At 53.5% G+C, this 14,490-nt stretch overlaps 2 protein-coding genes across 10 annotated transcripts in view; one reads left to right on the forward strand and one right to left on the reverse strand.

The window, feature by feature from the left end:
* Nucleotides 1–13,173, reverse strand: part of LOC119437134 (homeobox protein extradenticle) — a 364,095-nt gene extending 350,922 nt beyond the window's left edge. For 3 of the 6 annotated variants that reach the window (XR_007464862.1, XR_007464861.1, XM_049660310.1), the window contains exons 1-2: nucleotides 12,741–13,173; nucleotides 12,354–12,427 (exon numbers count right to left, since the gene is read on the reverse strand). Coding sequence is in view for 4 of the 6 variants with exons in the window: in XM_049660310.1 (XP_049516267.1) it covers nucleotides 12,354–12,427; nucleotides 12,741–12,970 (304 nt within the window). In the remaining 2 variants the exon portion in view is untranslated. The remainder of the gene's footprint in view (nucleotides 1–12,353; nucleotides 12,428–12,740) is intronic. The other 3 variants (XM_049660311.1, XM_049660309.1, XM_037704194.2) reach the window with 2 other exon arrangements.
* A 516-nt stretch (nucleotides 13,174–13,689) lies between these two features.
* Nucleotides 13,690–14,490, forward strand: part of LOC119437137 (target of rapamycin complex 2 subunit MAPKAP1) — a 121,273-nt gene continuing 120,472 nt past the window's right edge. For 2 of the 4 annotated variants that reach the window (XM_037704204.2, XM_037704201.2), the window contains exons 1-2: nucleotides 13,690–14,087; nucleotides 14,260–14,300. The gene's annotated coding sequence lies outside the window, so the exon portion shown is untranslated. The remainder of the gene's footprint in view (nucleotides 14,088–14,259; nucleotides 14,301–14,490) is intronic. The other 2 variants (XM_037704200.2, XM_037704199.2) reach the window with 1 other exon arrangement.

Genomic DNA, 14,490 nt, shown 5'->3' on the forward strand with positions numbered 1-14,490 from the left:
AGAGCACACAAAGGGGCACTTCATACGAGTTCACGACCGAGAAAAATTGTTACCAAAGCATCGCGTTTGCCGACCGAATGCTGCGTGTTATGGGCAAACGGACCAGCTCAGTACGATAAGAATAAGCGGAAGTGTGTGTGTGCGTGTGCGTGTGTGTTTGTCGGGCTGGGGGGGGGGGGGGGGGGTGAATGCATTGTACTGGAATCAATAGCGCTCGTGTGTCCGCGGTTGTGTGCAGCATCGCGGTAAAACCATGACGCCACAGGGCGTCCAAGCCCTATGCCCAGCCGCGTGCGTGCGGCGCTCGCTAGGAGGAGGTCAACTCGGACGCAACACAGCGCCCGAGCCCGCATAGCGTCGCACGGCTGCGCTACGCAGCGACAACAACGGCAGCAGCCGGTAAACGCAGGCAGGCAAGCAGCGGTGCGAGCAGAAAAAAAAAAATGAAAAGAGACACAGCGGCGCTGTCACCCAGAGCCACATGTGCCCGTGAGCGATGGGCAGCCGCGGCCGCTGCCGCGCAACACTTTGTTTTTCCCAGAATCACACGTGCAGGCGCCGCAGCACACACGAAGGCGCACGCTGCTGCACACAATGACAAGGCAGCAGGAACGGCAAGAAAGGGCGCTTAAAGATCAAACCTGCACGGGGGAAGCGGGGGGATCACTGGGGGATCATCGAGGTACGTTGCGAGATAACGTCGTCCAAGGACCGCATGGAAACGCTTCTCCTAAGCCCCCGCGGGCGAACTTCAGGAAGGGCAAAAAAATAAAATACATAAAACGCGCGAAACTGAAACGAGCTCCTGTTTGCTTTGTTTCTCTCCAAAGTCATCGTCCTTTTCTCTGCAGACGGATAATGCACGACACCCGGTGCATGACTGACTTAGTAAGGCACTATATGCTAACGCCACGCAATCACCGTATACTTTCGGGAAGTAATTAACGTGTGCAGAGCGAACGCAATATCGAGGCAGGCGGATAATGTTCACGCCTTTGACCACTTTCCGCGCAGTCAAGAACCTCGCAATTTTATTTTTCGGCTCTTGAGCGGGCAATGCCCACGGCGTTTTCCTGAATCTTACACGCTGTTTCTTCTTAAGAACATCCTCGCATTGTTGTGCTGTTTCGCAGCAACAAACATTGCGCCAATCAGCCAAAAAAGAAAGGCGGGAGAACAAGTCCCGGCGCTCAGAACGAGACAGGACAAAAGGTGTTGACGAAGAAGCATCGTCGCTGTCGAGCCGGCGCCCGGCGTCCATTTATAACGCATGGTGCCGTTCTCTTCGCAGTGTTCCGAGGAACGTGAAGCACCGACCACTAAGCGGGAACGATAGGGATGGACACCGGCAAAACCGCGCACGAGACAGACAGCTCAGAGAGGGCGCAGGAACGTCGTCGCGATGGGCCAGAAACTCCATCGTGCGGCAAATAATAGTCTTAATAATCTCCGCTACGAAGGATTTCGCACTACGGCTGCGACGTCGAGTGACATCTGCACCCACATCCTCGAGTAGAATCTTACGCTAGAATTGTTAAAAAAAATAAAAATTTGGCCCCCGGGAGAACAGCGAGGCTCAATTTTAGTCAAACAACCATTACACCATAATGTCAACGCATCCAAGCCAAGGGGACAAAACAAGGGGAGAACTAGCACGTGTTAACCGAAGCCCCTACACACGCCTTAGCCACTACGCATACAGGCACCGCAGCAGGAAGGCGCCGAGCAAAGCCGCGACTCGTAATATGTGGCATCGTGGCCGGGACGATGATGCGAAAGACATGCTCGTGCTGTGTGTGTGTGTCCGTATACCCAAAGCCGCGCAACACACACGGACGCCTGGAGGAACAAGACTCCTGCGGGCAGCGGGCGGGGAGGTCGCCCAAGGCGTCTGGCAAGTTCCCTCCCTTTCCCCCTCCTCCTGGGAGGACAGCCAGGCGCCCAAACGAACCCGAGCGCCCGGCCGAACCGAGGTGTCCGATTTCACCCCGAAAGAGAGCCTCGCACTCTCTTCTTATCTTTCGTCCTTTCCTTGCGCGCATGGAGATCCCCCGACCGAAAGAACATTCCGAAGACGGCGCAGATGACGACTTTCACCCCTCAGGGTCAAGCCGAAAGGGAAGCAAGCCAGGGCGACAACTCATGCACCGAGAGCCCACACAAAGCAGACCGGAGCGGCGAACATTATATAGTACCTTCGACGGGAACCGCAAAGGCGACTCTGGGCTCGCTCAGGAGCGCCAGAACACCCACGCTGCTGCAAAATGATGTAGCCGGCCAGAGCGCCTTTGAATGTGTGCTAACGCAGTGGTTCTGTCCAGAACCTTCCACCTATTTGGCAGACGAGCGTACCACCACAGTGACAGACCACACACACACACAGGCTAGCGGATAGACAGGCTGGGCCTAGACACTGTCTCGTATTGACATATAGGTCTCAGCTGAAGCTTCGGTTATCAAAGGATAAGTGTAACTGACAAGTCGAATCAGGTTAGCCACTGAACAGTGAAATCCAATGTAATGCAATCCACGGGCTTATGACTCCAATTAGTGCGTTTGTGCGTTGCAGAGACCGAACACGTAGACACGCCTGACACGATATCGGACGCAGTGACACGGAGGTCTCGCTACTCGCGCTAGGAACACACGAAACTTCAGTAACCGCGTGATAAACTCCCGACGCCACGGGGTATAAACTGCGAGAACAATAATACCACGACCGGGTGTTTCTTTAGAGGCGTAAGCGCATCTTAAAGCCAGGTGTAAAAACCCAGAGACCACGCGCACACACAAACTGCTGACCATGCAGCCCAATACAGTGGTTCAGAGCTATGGACGCCACCAGAGCGCCGGCGTCAAGCAGGGAGGAGTCCCGTGTGACGCCGCGAGGGGGGGGGGGGGGGGGGGGGGGTGTTCCGCGCACGCGACAGCGGCCACGGCACGCTCCGACACCCGCACGGCGTCGAAACAGACGCCACATCATGATGTGCGCGCGCAGGGGGAGAGGGGGGCATCAACGAGCCAGCCTTGTATACACACCGAGCCCCGCTACGAGCATCGGACGATGAGAGTCTACACAGCTGCCAACGTCACACACACACGGCGCCCATTGTACACAGAACCCGAATGGTGTCCGCAGTTGGGCCCCCTCCCCATCATATGTCGCAAGGCAAATCGTGAGTGGGCTTCATCGTCATACGCGCTGCATAGGTTCACCAAGTTTGGAAAAATTTTTCCTCCCTCCGACGGATTGTTAATGCGCAGGTCAGATATCGCCATGCGTGGACCTTATTTATCTGACGCCGGCAGGTTAGGTTTACCACCCGCTCCAAATAGTCGCATCTCACCGTTCGACGCTCGATCTTGCACACATTTGTCACGTTTCCTCTATTTTCCCTTCCTCGCGTTTTGTACCCGTCCATCCTTAGAAGCCCCAGAGAAAGAGTAATTCGCAATAAACCGCAGTGTGTGAACAATTCGCACAATACTGACACCGCGACAACCCTATTGTGTGTATATATATATATATATTCGTTGCCCGTTCACTGTTGAAGCCTGATTAGGGGAATCGACCCGTGTGCGCGAGTTTCGAGTCCCAGACAAAAATGAAAGCGCGTTTTCGTGACGCCGCGCAGCGTGCAATGGCGGCGCGCGTGAAAGCGGCGTACGACTGCGCTTGTACGTGTGTGCGCAGGCGCTCGGAGAGCCGCGCTGCTGGTCAAAGGAGCCGGCCGTAGACGTGAGTGCGTGCCATCAAAGGCGAATCAATTAGGGGCGGCGGCCGCCCTCGGACCGATCTCGTCCAGATCCCTATCGGTTAATGAAGCCATTAGGCCGAGCACCCGCCCGCCCCGTGTGCACATCACGGTAGGATTGTGGCTGCAGCGAGCACGCTCTCTGCAGATGGAACAGCCGAGCGCAGGTGTAATGTACTTCGCCAGGCCGCACGAGCTCCGGGGTAGTAGAAGACTGCACGAAGGTTTATATACTCTGCAGTCGCCGGCTGCCACAAGCCCATCGGGTTCGGGAGTAGGGGCACCGCTTCGCTCTGGCCAAAACACGAGGCATTCGAGTTCAGACTGATCGCGACAACAGGCCGATGGAACAGGACCCGACCGAACATCCCGGGCGCGAACGACAGGAGTCACGTGGGCGGCGAAGAACCATCTTGTCTACACGAGCGCCAAGACCGCGGGAGGCACGCAGCCGCCGTGGCTCCCACCAACAAAGTGGCTCACACTGCAGCAGCATCGGATGCGAGCTTTTTCTTCCATGGCGGCGCCTTTCCAGGCCGGCGTGCATGAAGAACGAGGGGAGCCTTCTGGCCAGGGGTTGTACTCGAACAATGGCCATTTTCGCCCTCCCAGCTGAGCCCGTGAGGCAGGCGAGACCCGCGAGGGGCCCGGCAACAAAGGCGTCCCAAACTAGGCCTATCCGGCCCGGCGCCCCCAACACACGCAGCAGGGGTCCCCAGCGGCCCTACGGGGTGTACCGCACGCAGCGGGGAGGGCAGGCCCTACGACGACGCGCCATGAGGGGAGCGACACTCGGGCCGTTTTCCAAGCGCGCTCCTCGGCGGGCCACGACCGACGCAACACAGGCCTTGCTAACCGGCAAAAACACGTCACGCAAAGGTGTGGGACGAAGCCGCGTTCTAAAGCTAAGAATGCAGCCTGCGTGCACGCCTATGGCACCGCTATCGCCTTGCCCTGCAAAAACACTGGCGTTGTTCCAGCATAGCTAAGGAAGCTTTAATTGCAGAGACTGAACGGCGCACAGATCTAACAACGATCGAAGAAAACGACGGACGAGGCACAAACGGCCAAATGCACCGCACGCGCATGGCGGCGACCCACGACCCCTTTGGTTCATAGAAAGCAGTGCGTGCTACACGAGAACGAACACAAATCTTATTTCTCTGTCCCTCGATTGAAGTCGCGGAATTCGAGTGTGCAGAGCACTTTACGACGAGTTCATATCTGCACTACGCCGACACCTGAAAAGACGCCGCGCGCAACGACGACACCTGCCCGTATGGCGCAATCACTCGGACATCTGCAGTCCGGCACGTAAAATCTTGCCTTGTAAAATGCCAACGCGAGCCTTTGCCACGAAAAGTCAGGAGCAGTGCGGATACTGCCCAAACCTGGATGTGAACTCTTGACCACTGAGGGAGTAACCGACGGAATTTTAAGTCTTGAAGCAGTGTGCTGTTGCCTATACGGGATGCAGCATTTTACCAACCGTATTGATCTGAACGCACATGTAGGGCTGTCCGGTCGTTTTGGCGATGACATGAGAATGCCTCCTGTGTATGCAGTCGAAGACACGTTTTCGTGGCACCAGTACACCTTGTGCATCTCCACACCTCGACAAGCGTTGGAATTGTTTCCAACTTTCTCTATCGCTTGTCACTTTGTCGTTCGGCGTTTATGGGCTGCACGCGCGTCGAAAATAAAACGAAAAGGCCTCACGGAACGGAATACCTATATGGCTTTACGGCATATATGGCTTTCACCGGGTGTTAGCAATGGCAACTGGGTAAACACGATCGCTTACAATGAAAACGCCTGAAGCTGCATTCCAAGCACGTGCAGCTGAAGTATCAAAACTCTCGAATGTGCGTCTGTTTACCTTAACGTTATACACCTTTTCTAAATATAGAGCTACTTGTTTGCTCACGAAGAACCGCAACTTCGAAGCGCAAACAAATCGTCACAAAAATACACATCATCGCACGAGCACTGCTATATGCGTAATTACAAGCGTATTTTCGACGCGTTCATGGCCGGCAATATCAAACGCCCTAACTTCCTTATTCAGTCGATTCTGCTGCAGACATACCTAAACACTTCAGTTGCGAATGGGCTGGAATATGAAGTTTGAAAAATAGTCACGAGCGTTGCATAAACAGCGCTCCTTGACACATATAACATGCGAAGTCAAGGCGTGGAATCCTCGCACTGCCCACGGACCACCACTTCCCACGTGACTGAATGGTCCATGCCGACCAGTCTTTAGGATGGAAATAGCATAGTCGAACTAAAATAGGCTTCTGTGCGAAGACAAATGTACGGACCCCAGACGCACACGCAGGAGGGTGCTTTCAACTTAGCGTAGCGATTCCTCAAATAATAATAACGAATAAAAAGTTGGCAACAGTGCGCCGTAGTGAAGGGCTTTAGATTGATTTCAATCACAAAAAAGCTCGTTCATGGGCACATAAATTAAGTACACGACCTTTGGACAACCGAGGTATAGCAGCACTCACATATCCGCTGAGCTTTCTGCAACAACAATATTTTAATTTTTTTTTAACCTTACGCATCCTGTCTGATGGAAATGTAAAGTCCTTGGACCACGAATGGCGGATGATTTCATCAGCTAATACCCAAGCTACTTCGCAGGTCAGATAACGCTCCGTCCAACGACAGAGGAAATACGGCGAAGTGAATAAAAAGAATAAAGAAAAATCGGCGCCCAAACAGTACAGCAGCAGAAGGTCCTGCCTGTCGCTGCAAGGCAAACCAACGGGATACAAAGTGTGCGCGTTTTCCCAGTGCGCGCCGGAAACCGAGACGGCACCCTAACCGAGAACCTGCCACAGGCAATGCCTCAAAAACCGGCGCGCTTCTTCGGCGTCACGGCTGACAAACCACCCAGAACGACAACACGGGCAGGCGGTGAAAGCCGCGCAAACACAAACGGGTGGCGCGTACATGGAAATAATAATCATAAAAAAAAACATATGACAGGCGCGTTGCGCCACGCACCATTCATCAAGGACGCGTCGACCGCGCGAAAGCCACCGAGGAGGAATCGATGCCTCGCTAGCTCCACCTTTGTCGGGAGGGAGGAGGGGTGGGTTCAAGAAGAAAGTATCACCCGACACGACTCACGTCGCATCAGACGTCGTGATTCAGCTCTTCGCTCCATTCACGCTTCGCGCACTGCAATATACACGCGCTTTATGAGCCGACAGCGATTCTGTCCCGCCGCAGGTATAATTCGACACGTAAGTGAAAAGCGAAGTCGAACTAATACTCCGTTTGAAAACGACGCGCCACTGCAGTGATGAAGTTCTCCGACTCGAAACATGGGACAGCCGACTGCGCTACTGACGGGAGACGAGGTGTATGGTGGCGTGCATCATTTGCATGACCGCGCATCTGAGTGTGGCTCACACGACCTATGGGCTTCCACTGAAGTTCCCCAATATTTTGAGGCGGCGCGTAAAGCGTGACTGCTTTGCCACGTTCGCGAGTTAGTGTGCGATTCGCGCGGTTTATCCACGGACACGAAGTTTTGAGGTTGCAGCGCACTCAGCGACATCGCATCGTCCTTCAAGTACTCATGCTAAAATACACGCTCTAGATGCCTTCTGTCCCTGCAAGTTCACGTTACTATTTATGACAACGGTACCCACACCCTCGAGAGTCGCAACGGTACCCACACCAGTCGAGAGTCGCAACAGCCTTCGACTGACGTCAGTGAAGAGCGTCCGGGAAGTCGCGACCTAGCGCACACCGAGAGCAAAATAAATCCTCTAGCGCCAATTCATATTCGCTATAGCATAGCCTTCCGCGACTAGAGTCACCGGAGAAACGCAACGTTTCCGCTGATTCTAGCCTGGAGGCGGGCTCGCGCAGTATGCAAAATACACAGAATGATGCAGGTCGTCGAAGCTGCAGGCTTTCTCCGACCGCTCGAGGAGATTTTCGATTCGGGTTGGGCTGAATGACGTCTTTAATAAACCGCCTCCTTTGCCACTGAGCATGTGCGGCGACGGCTGAGGACTAGACAATCGGAAGCACAATTTTGGGTGGCCAGTTCTGGCGAGGCACACGTAAGAGGAGGTGGACGAACGTAGCACAAGCGACGGCGCTCTTCGCGTTTCTCGTGTTCACATGGACACCCGTGACGACGTCGTGAGAGCTGTTACCGACCACAGAGCAAATTCAGTCTCGGCCAACGCGCTCCCCGCTCCAGTGTCGAGAAGCTGTCAGGGATGGGACCCGGGCCTCCTTCGTATGCGTAGAATTTCTGGGAGCACAAGAAAAGGACAGCATTTAGGTGACGCCCGCGTGCTGCGTCCGAAGAACATGCCGCTACACGCCGTGGCATGTCGTAAAATTTGAGCTGTTCATAGTTTAACATGGAATGGGGTTAGCCCTCCAGCCTTGCGAGAACCTGCAAACAAGCGTGTGGGCGGTGCGATCTTCCCCACGGTGTGTGTATTCCACAGAAGCAACATTTTTCTTGTTCCTAGCTCCTGAAACAGCTGATGTGCGCCAGTTACTACGCATACGTGCTAGCTTTCGCGAAAGAGAACTCGCGTGGGTCTAATTTACCCTATTGCTAGCCCTGGCGTAATAACACCGCCATGCGAGTCATCTATTTACTAACTGATAAAAGAACTGATACGCATCTACAGAAATAAATACACATCTAAAAACCATTGCCCTTCGGATGCGGAAGTAAGGCGGATCTAAAGTAGCTTAGGTGCTTTACGTAGGCAGAAATATATACGATTTGCCCAGCAACTTAACAATTAACCCTAACTTCTTTGCGCAACGTGAGCAACTGTATATTGGCGAATACCAGCATGACGTTCTTGCACCGATGGTGAAGAGGAAAGCGCGATCACCAACGCTACTTCTACCCCCTTAAAAAAAAAATATGTCTTCTCTCTCTTGAACTTCACAAACGCTAAGACAACCGTCACGGAAGCAGCAATGGATAGAGGTCGTACCATTGCTAATCCCGAGGGTCATCGTTTCGGCTGCTGACAACGCCAGCCGCTTTTAGCTGAAGACAAGGACTAATGTCTACATTGCACGAATCCTGGCTAACAAGTACACACAGCAATAATTCGTTTGTTTACCACTGATCGAGGGCGTAATATTAAAGCTATGCCATGCTAAGCTAGGCGAAAAAAAGGCTGGCATTTAGCGCTAACATTTCATATCCGTGAAAACAGCCAATAGCAACAAAAAAAAAATTGAAAAAAACTCCATTGAGCTGTCGGCGCCAGTACTGATACCCGAAAACCATGGAACGGGTACTCTGAATGCTTTGAGAGCACCCAAGTGTGTTAAGGGCAACTTCATTGGTACCACACCACGTTTCCCACTTTCGGTATGAGTCGGCACAGATTCGCACTGTCCCCATTCACAATTTCACGCACGTTCGGTCAATGGGACAAGATGTTACACCCCCTCACCAAGCCGGTGTCGATAACACGGGTGCATACCGCGAAGCAGCGGAAACCCGGCGGCCCGCAGTCTGCGCGCCGCGCACTACGGGCACCGGCACAGCGGCCTACACCTAACAACGAACGAGCGCGCAAGCCGGCGATTTTGCAGGCGCTGCGCGTACAACCTTTCGCCCGCTCGCGGAAACAGCCGCTAGCGAGAGCGGCCTTGCTCGAAAACGAAGCCCGCACGGACGGCATGCGCGGCTGATAACGCCGCGCGGCAGCAGCAACAACGCCGTGAGCGAGTGTGTCGAAACGCGCTAGTGTAGTACGAGTACACGCAATGCGCTTGCAATGTTCGCGTCACCTGCGAGCTGCTGGTGCCGGTGGTGTGCACGGCGCGACTTCCTCGTGCCAGGAAGTACACAGCGCAGCAAGGTAAAAACAGAAAAAAAAAAAAAGAGCACGTAGTAGTGTGTACGAAATCCGTGTCGCCAGGGCGCGTTCTACAGATCTACCAATATCCTACGCGCGCACGCACGCACATTTGCAAGCGACGCGTAGGCAGACTTGCTCCGCAAAACGCGCGCTGATGGCAAAGGATTAGAGAGAGGAGCGGCATGCATGCTCTCTGGTCCGAGTGATAAGGGCGCCAGCAGGGACGCCGTTCGGAAGGTCGGAGACCGAGATAAACGCGGCATTTGGAGAAAGACGAATTCTCTACGACCGGCAACAGCTCATGCATTCACAACTTCTCTGACCGAGTGTGCGGGGGCTAGCAACAATTTCTCGTCGCCAGTGGTTATTAAAAGGTACCGCGAAAGCCACCCCAACATCTGACACGAATAGAGTTCAGCACCGGTGCGATTTAGTTTCACATAGCAGGGCTGCAAACTAGTCTCGGCAACGCGATAAAGGACCGAAACCGACGAATGCGGACAGCAACACACAAGGAGCGGACACTGTCAGAGCTATGATGACCGCTCCTTGTGCGATTGTCAGACGTTCCAGTTGTTTTACAGAGCACACGGATGAACATGATAATATGTACCGTCACATCTTATGTGAAATTTCAGCTCACGCCACGTTTTTCACAAGCCACCATGCAGCGCTATTGCTACTGAATAATACCGGTGGCATACGGGGCACTCTCGACCGCGATTGATCCGGATCGAATTTCGCTAGTCGTAATAGTCTCGTTATGAATCGGCGCAAGCGAACCAATCGCGACGGAGAAATTCAATCCCTACGGGGCTCGAGCGCGATCGAAAAGTTCCCCCTGTGACACCGGTATCGGATAATGAACGCCGGCCAAGTCATCTCAACGGTTTCGCGCTGCAATGGACGCAACGTGTCACACATTGCATGCATGACAAGACGTGTGATTCGCTGGTCTTTCCACTGCCTTTTCCCTTTCGCTGCCCACGCACCTCGGTGGCCGTGGCGGAAATGCTTCGTGCGCACCCGTCTGTTCGTTTTTTTTTTTTTTTTTTTTTTTTTTGCTTCCCTGCATTACCCTGCACGGCAGCATCGCGGTTATCACGGGTGGTGCGTGAAAAGCTTTCCTACTCAGCTTGCAATCACTCCTGGCGATTTGAAAATGTCAGCAAGCGCACAAACTGACGAGGGTTCTGCAAGTTAATCATGCTGTGACATTGTTTCAACTCAGCCTGGTATTGGAGGAATTACAAGTGAGCGTGAGCATCGGCTCAACGACGAGGAACTGGAGCTCGAAGCCTTATTAACCTCACATATACCTCAAGCTGAAACAAAATAAGGGCTTTAACGAAACGCGATGTCCCGTCAGCAAAGTATCTAAATGTGAGGCGAGGTGCCTCGAACATGACTCAACGGACCGCGGCGGGTTGTGGAATGGGAGAAAGAAAAAGCATGTGTATTATCACAGCACTGTCTAAAGGGTATTTCAAAGGTTGCAAAATGGGTCTCGTCATTTTTAATAACATGGCAACGGGAGCTGCTCGCGAGGGATCTCTTCAAGCGCGCGCTTGTGTCGCACGGCCATCAAGTGACGCCAGCGAATGCAGGTAATTTTCCCGTCGTCAGAGCAGCGAGAAGAAAGGGAGCCGTCTAAATTGGCCAACAGACGTCCAAGAAGAGAGCGTCAACATAAAAGAAAAGGCACCGATGGGAAACATCGCGACGTGCTCGTAACCCATCGCGGTGCGCTCGGTGGAGCGCCTCACCGGTGGAGTGCGCAGACGTCCGCTTCGAGTTCGTAATTACGGACCCAGAGAGAGGAAAAAAGAAAAAAAGAAACGCAAACAAATAAGCGGCGTAATAAGGCGTCGTGGCTCTTTAGCTTAATCGACGCGAGCGCCGGAGAGGGCAGTCAGGGGAAAAGTGGGCAGACGAGCCAGGCCGAGTAGACGACCGGACACGAAGCGGCCGGCTGTGAGCACTGCACCGAGAAATTGAGCCGCCGCGTAGACTTTATAACCGGCAGAAAACACCGTCACGAACTGTTCATCTGCGAGGCGGCGATCGAGGCACGGCTAACCCAGAGCTGGCTCGACTGCTTTCATATTTAAGCAGGCGCGGGAGGGGGCGTTAAGAGTAGAAAGAATCTCACAAAGCAACTAGTGGCACCGGATCGCCGTGCAAATCAACGCCGCTAGTTGTTGATACGTTTCCCGCCACGGACGGAATTCACGTGCGCCCGGAACGACGCCGTGCGCGCGCGCGCCCCGCGAGGGGTCAGAGCACCCGACGCGCGGAGCTTCTTGGAGCCGGTTACCGACACAAAACGATAAGCGGTTGTCTCGGGCTGCCCGAGAGCTACAACAAGTCGGTGGCGGTGCGCCGAGGCCGCTGACAGCGCTTATCACTGTTGACAAACGCAGTGAACAGCCGGTGGAAACGCGTGCGTTTGTTGCTGCGAGTGCACGCACAGCGCTTATGGGACGCAACGGAGGCAGACGACGCGGGCCTTGGGCGCGCGCAGGGAAGGCCGTACTCGCTACTAGGCCTCGCCTCCCGTGCGGTAGCCTGCGGCAGTGTCTTCCGCTGTCGTCGCCGCTAACCCGAGTCGCGATCCGTCACTGATAGCGTCCAAAACAAACTCGAAAAGCGACTCTACACACCAACATGGCGGCCCCCAGGTACAGAACAAGCCTAAAAAAAGTTTTGGGCAACTCACCTGTTTTCTCTTTGATTTCGCAGAGGACGCTGAAGAGAGCGGGCTTCATTCGGTGGCAGTTGAGCGTGTGTTTCCTGGCAAAAGAAAAGGGCAGAAAGACAGCCCGTAAGCCGGACGCAGGCTTACGCTACAGCGCCGATGTCGTCGGCCGGAGAAGTACTAAGCCTTTCCGAGCCGACGATTCCGGCGTTAGGGTTAGGGGGTACGGGGGCAGTCCGACGCGGCTCGCGCGCGCGGCACAACACGCGTTGCACGGATGTCCGCGCCATTGCCGGGCTGCCGCCGGCGCGCGTGGGCCAATGCCCGCGGCGTGATCACAAATTCCGCTGTTCTCCGAGCCACATAGGAGCAGGGAAAAATCGTAGACCCCGGAGTCAGGCTACGTACCTAGCTTGCGCTTCGTCCAAGCTCTGGTCGGTGATGTTCATGATCTGTTGGAGAATTTCCGAAATGTCGTGCTTCCTCGGCTCCTGGTCGGGTGCGGCCTGTTGGCCCGTCGGGTCGACACCGTGCGATTGCGGAGGCATTCCGTAACCATGCTGGGGCACGACATGGCCCGCCATGCTCACGATGGGATGTTGTGATACTGGGTGCATCATTCTTTGTTGCTCGTCCATCGCTCGGAAGCACCTTTTCACGGGCGGCCCGGCTACAAACACCAGCGGTAGGCCTCACACGGCGTCAACCACGGCTCCCGGAGCACCACCATCCATAAGTCCGCACTCACGCTACGCTAAACCAACTGTAATTGAGTGTTTTGATTGGAATACTTTTGACGGACAGCGAGCGGCTTCAGGGTGGGTTGAACGATAATGCCAGTCAAGCCACTTCGCCATAAAAGATGAGCGTATGCTGTGACGACAGCTACGTCATAAAAGGGAGTAACCAATGCGCGCGCGCGGCACTGGTCACGTGGGCGTCCGGGATGGGTGTCAATCACTTTCGAACCTTCCAACGAAGCTCCGCCCACTGCGTGATAAACGACAAGCGGAACTTCCGGTTTCTTCGCTTCTGCGCATGCGTCCTGCTTATTTGAGCTCGCCACGACGTGCTCGGTTTTATTTAGAACTAAAAACAAACTTATTTATATTTTACAACAATGTACTAAAACAAATATACAATAATAATTGTTTTATCATTTTATTAGGCATAAAATTGTGCTGGATTTGATTTGTTTATGTTGTTTACCTAAATAAAAGATCTATTTTGTTGTTCATAACACATTCTGCCATTTAAGTTAATGTAGATAGCTGTAGTCAAAATTTCAATAGCTTATTCTAGTTTATTTTTGATTTTTGTATATGACTTGTCTGTTCAACGACAATTCTGCATACTTCTTCTAATCTGGTAGATGGCAGCACTTGTAGGCCACAGTTTTCAGAAAAGTTAGAAAGGTTTGTTTTGAGCTTCGAAGATCAGGTTTCTGCGAATTTTACTGTTGTCTGACGGTTGTTGACGCCGGTGTATGGAGCTAAATACTCAGTTCTTCGCCTTCTTCTCATGTAGCAATTGTAAAACGGTCCTTATGTACGGTATCGGGAAGTCACAATGTCCGGTCTCGTTTGTGTGATGGACTTGTCAGAGCAGCACGATTTTAACGCAGAATATCGGCTACTACCTGCTGTCTAGATCGTGTTCGACTACGTTTATCCGACCCGAGCGTCCCTCGTCATTCCCTGTTTGCCTTGGTCTATTACTGTGTTCGGAAGGTGCGGAAATCTCGAACGTTTTCCCGTGAGTGCCAGCGTTCTTCGCTTGATTGCCTTGACGCTGGCTCGAGTGTTTCGCGTTTCGTTTCTTGCCTTTGATGCGGCGCATAAATGTTCGCTAACGCTGTTGTCTGCAACTGCTGCAACGCGGAAGGAGTTGTCGACCCGTTTTGTCTTATTTATATTGTAAATTTCAGGTCGGATCAAGATGCCGGGGGCCGACCTCGTCTGTCTACGTGTGAGTACTACAGCCTGATCTGGGTGCATTGTTCCGGGCGATCGCATACGGGTTTATCTTGACAAGAGGCGTTCTGAACGAGTGCACGCTGTCTGTTTCAAGCAAGCGATACGAGCTTGTGAGCAGATAGAGCGCAGTTGTTGCTGTGTCCGCGTGCTTTATCGTCTTGCAGCAACGGCAAGTTTTCGTC

This window comes from Dermacentor silvarum, chromosome 1 (genome assembly GCF_013339745.2).
Source record: "Dermacentor silvarum isolate Dsil-2018 chromosome 1, BIME_Dsil_1.4, whole genome shotgun sequence".
In the NCBI taxonomy this organism is placed as follows: domain Eukaryota; kingdom Metazoa; phylum Arthropoda; class Arachnida; order Ixodida; family Ixodidae; genus Dermacentor; species Dermacentor silvarum.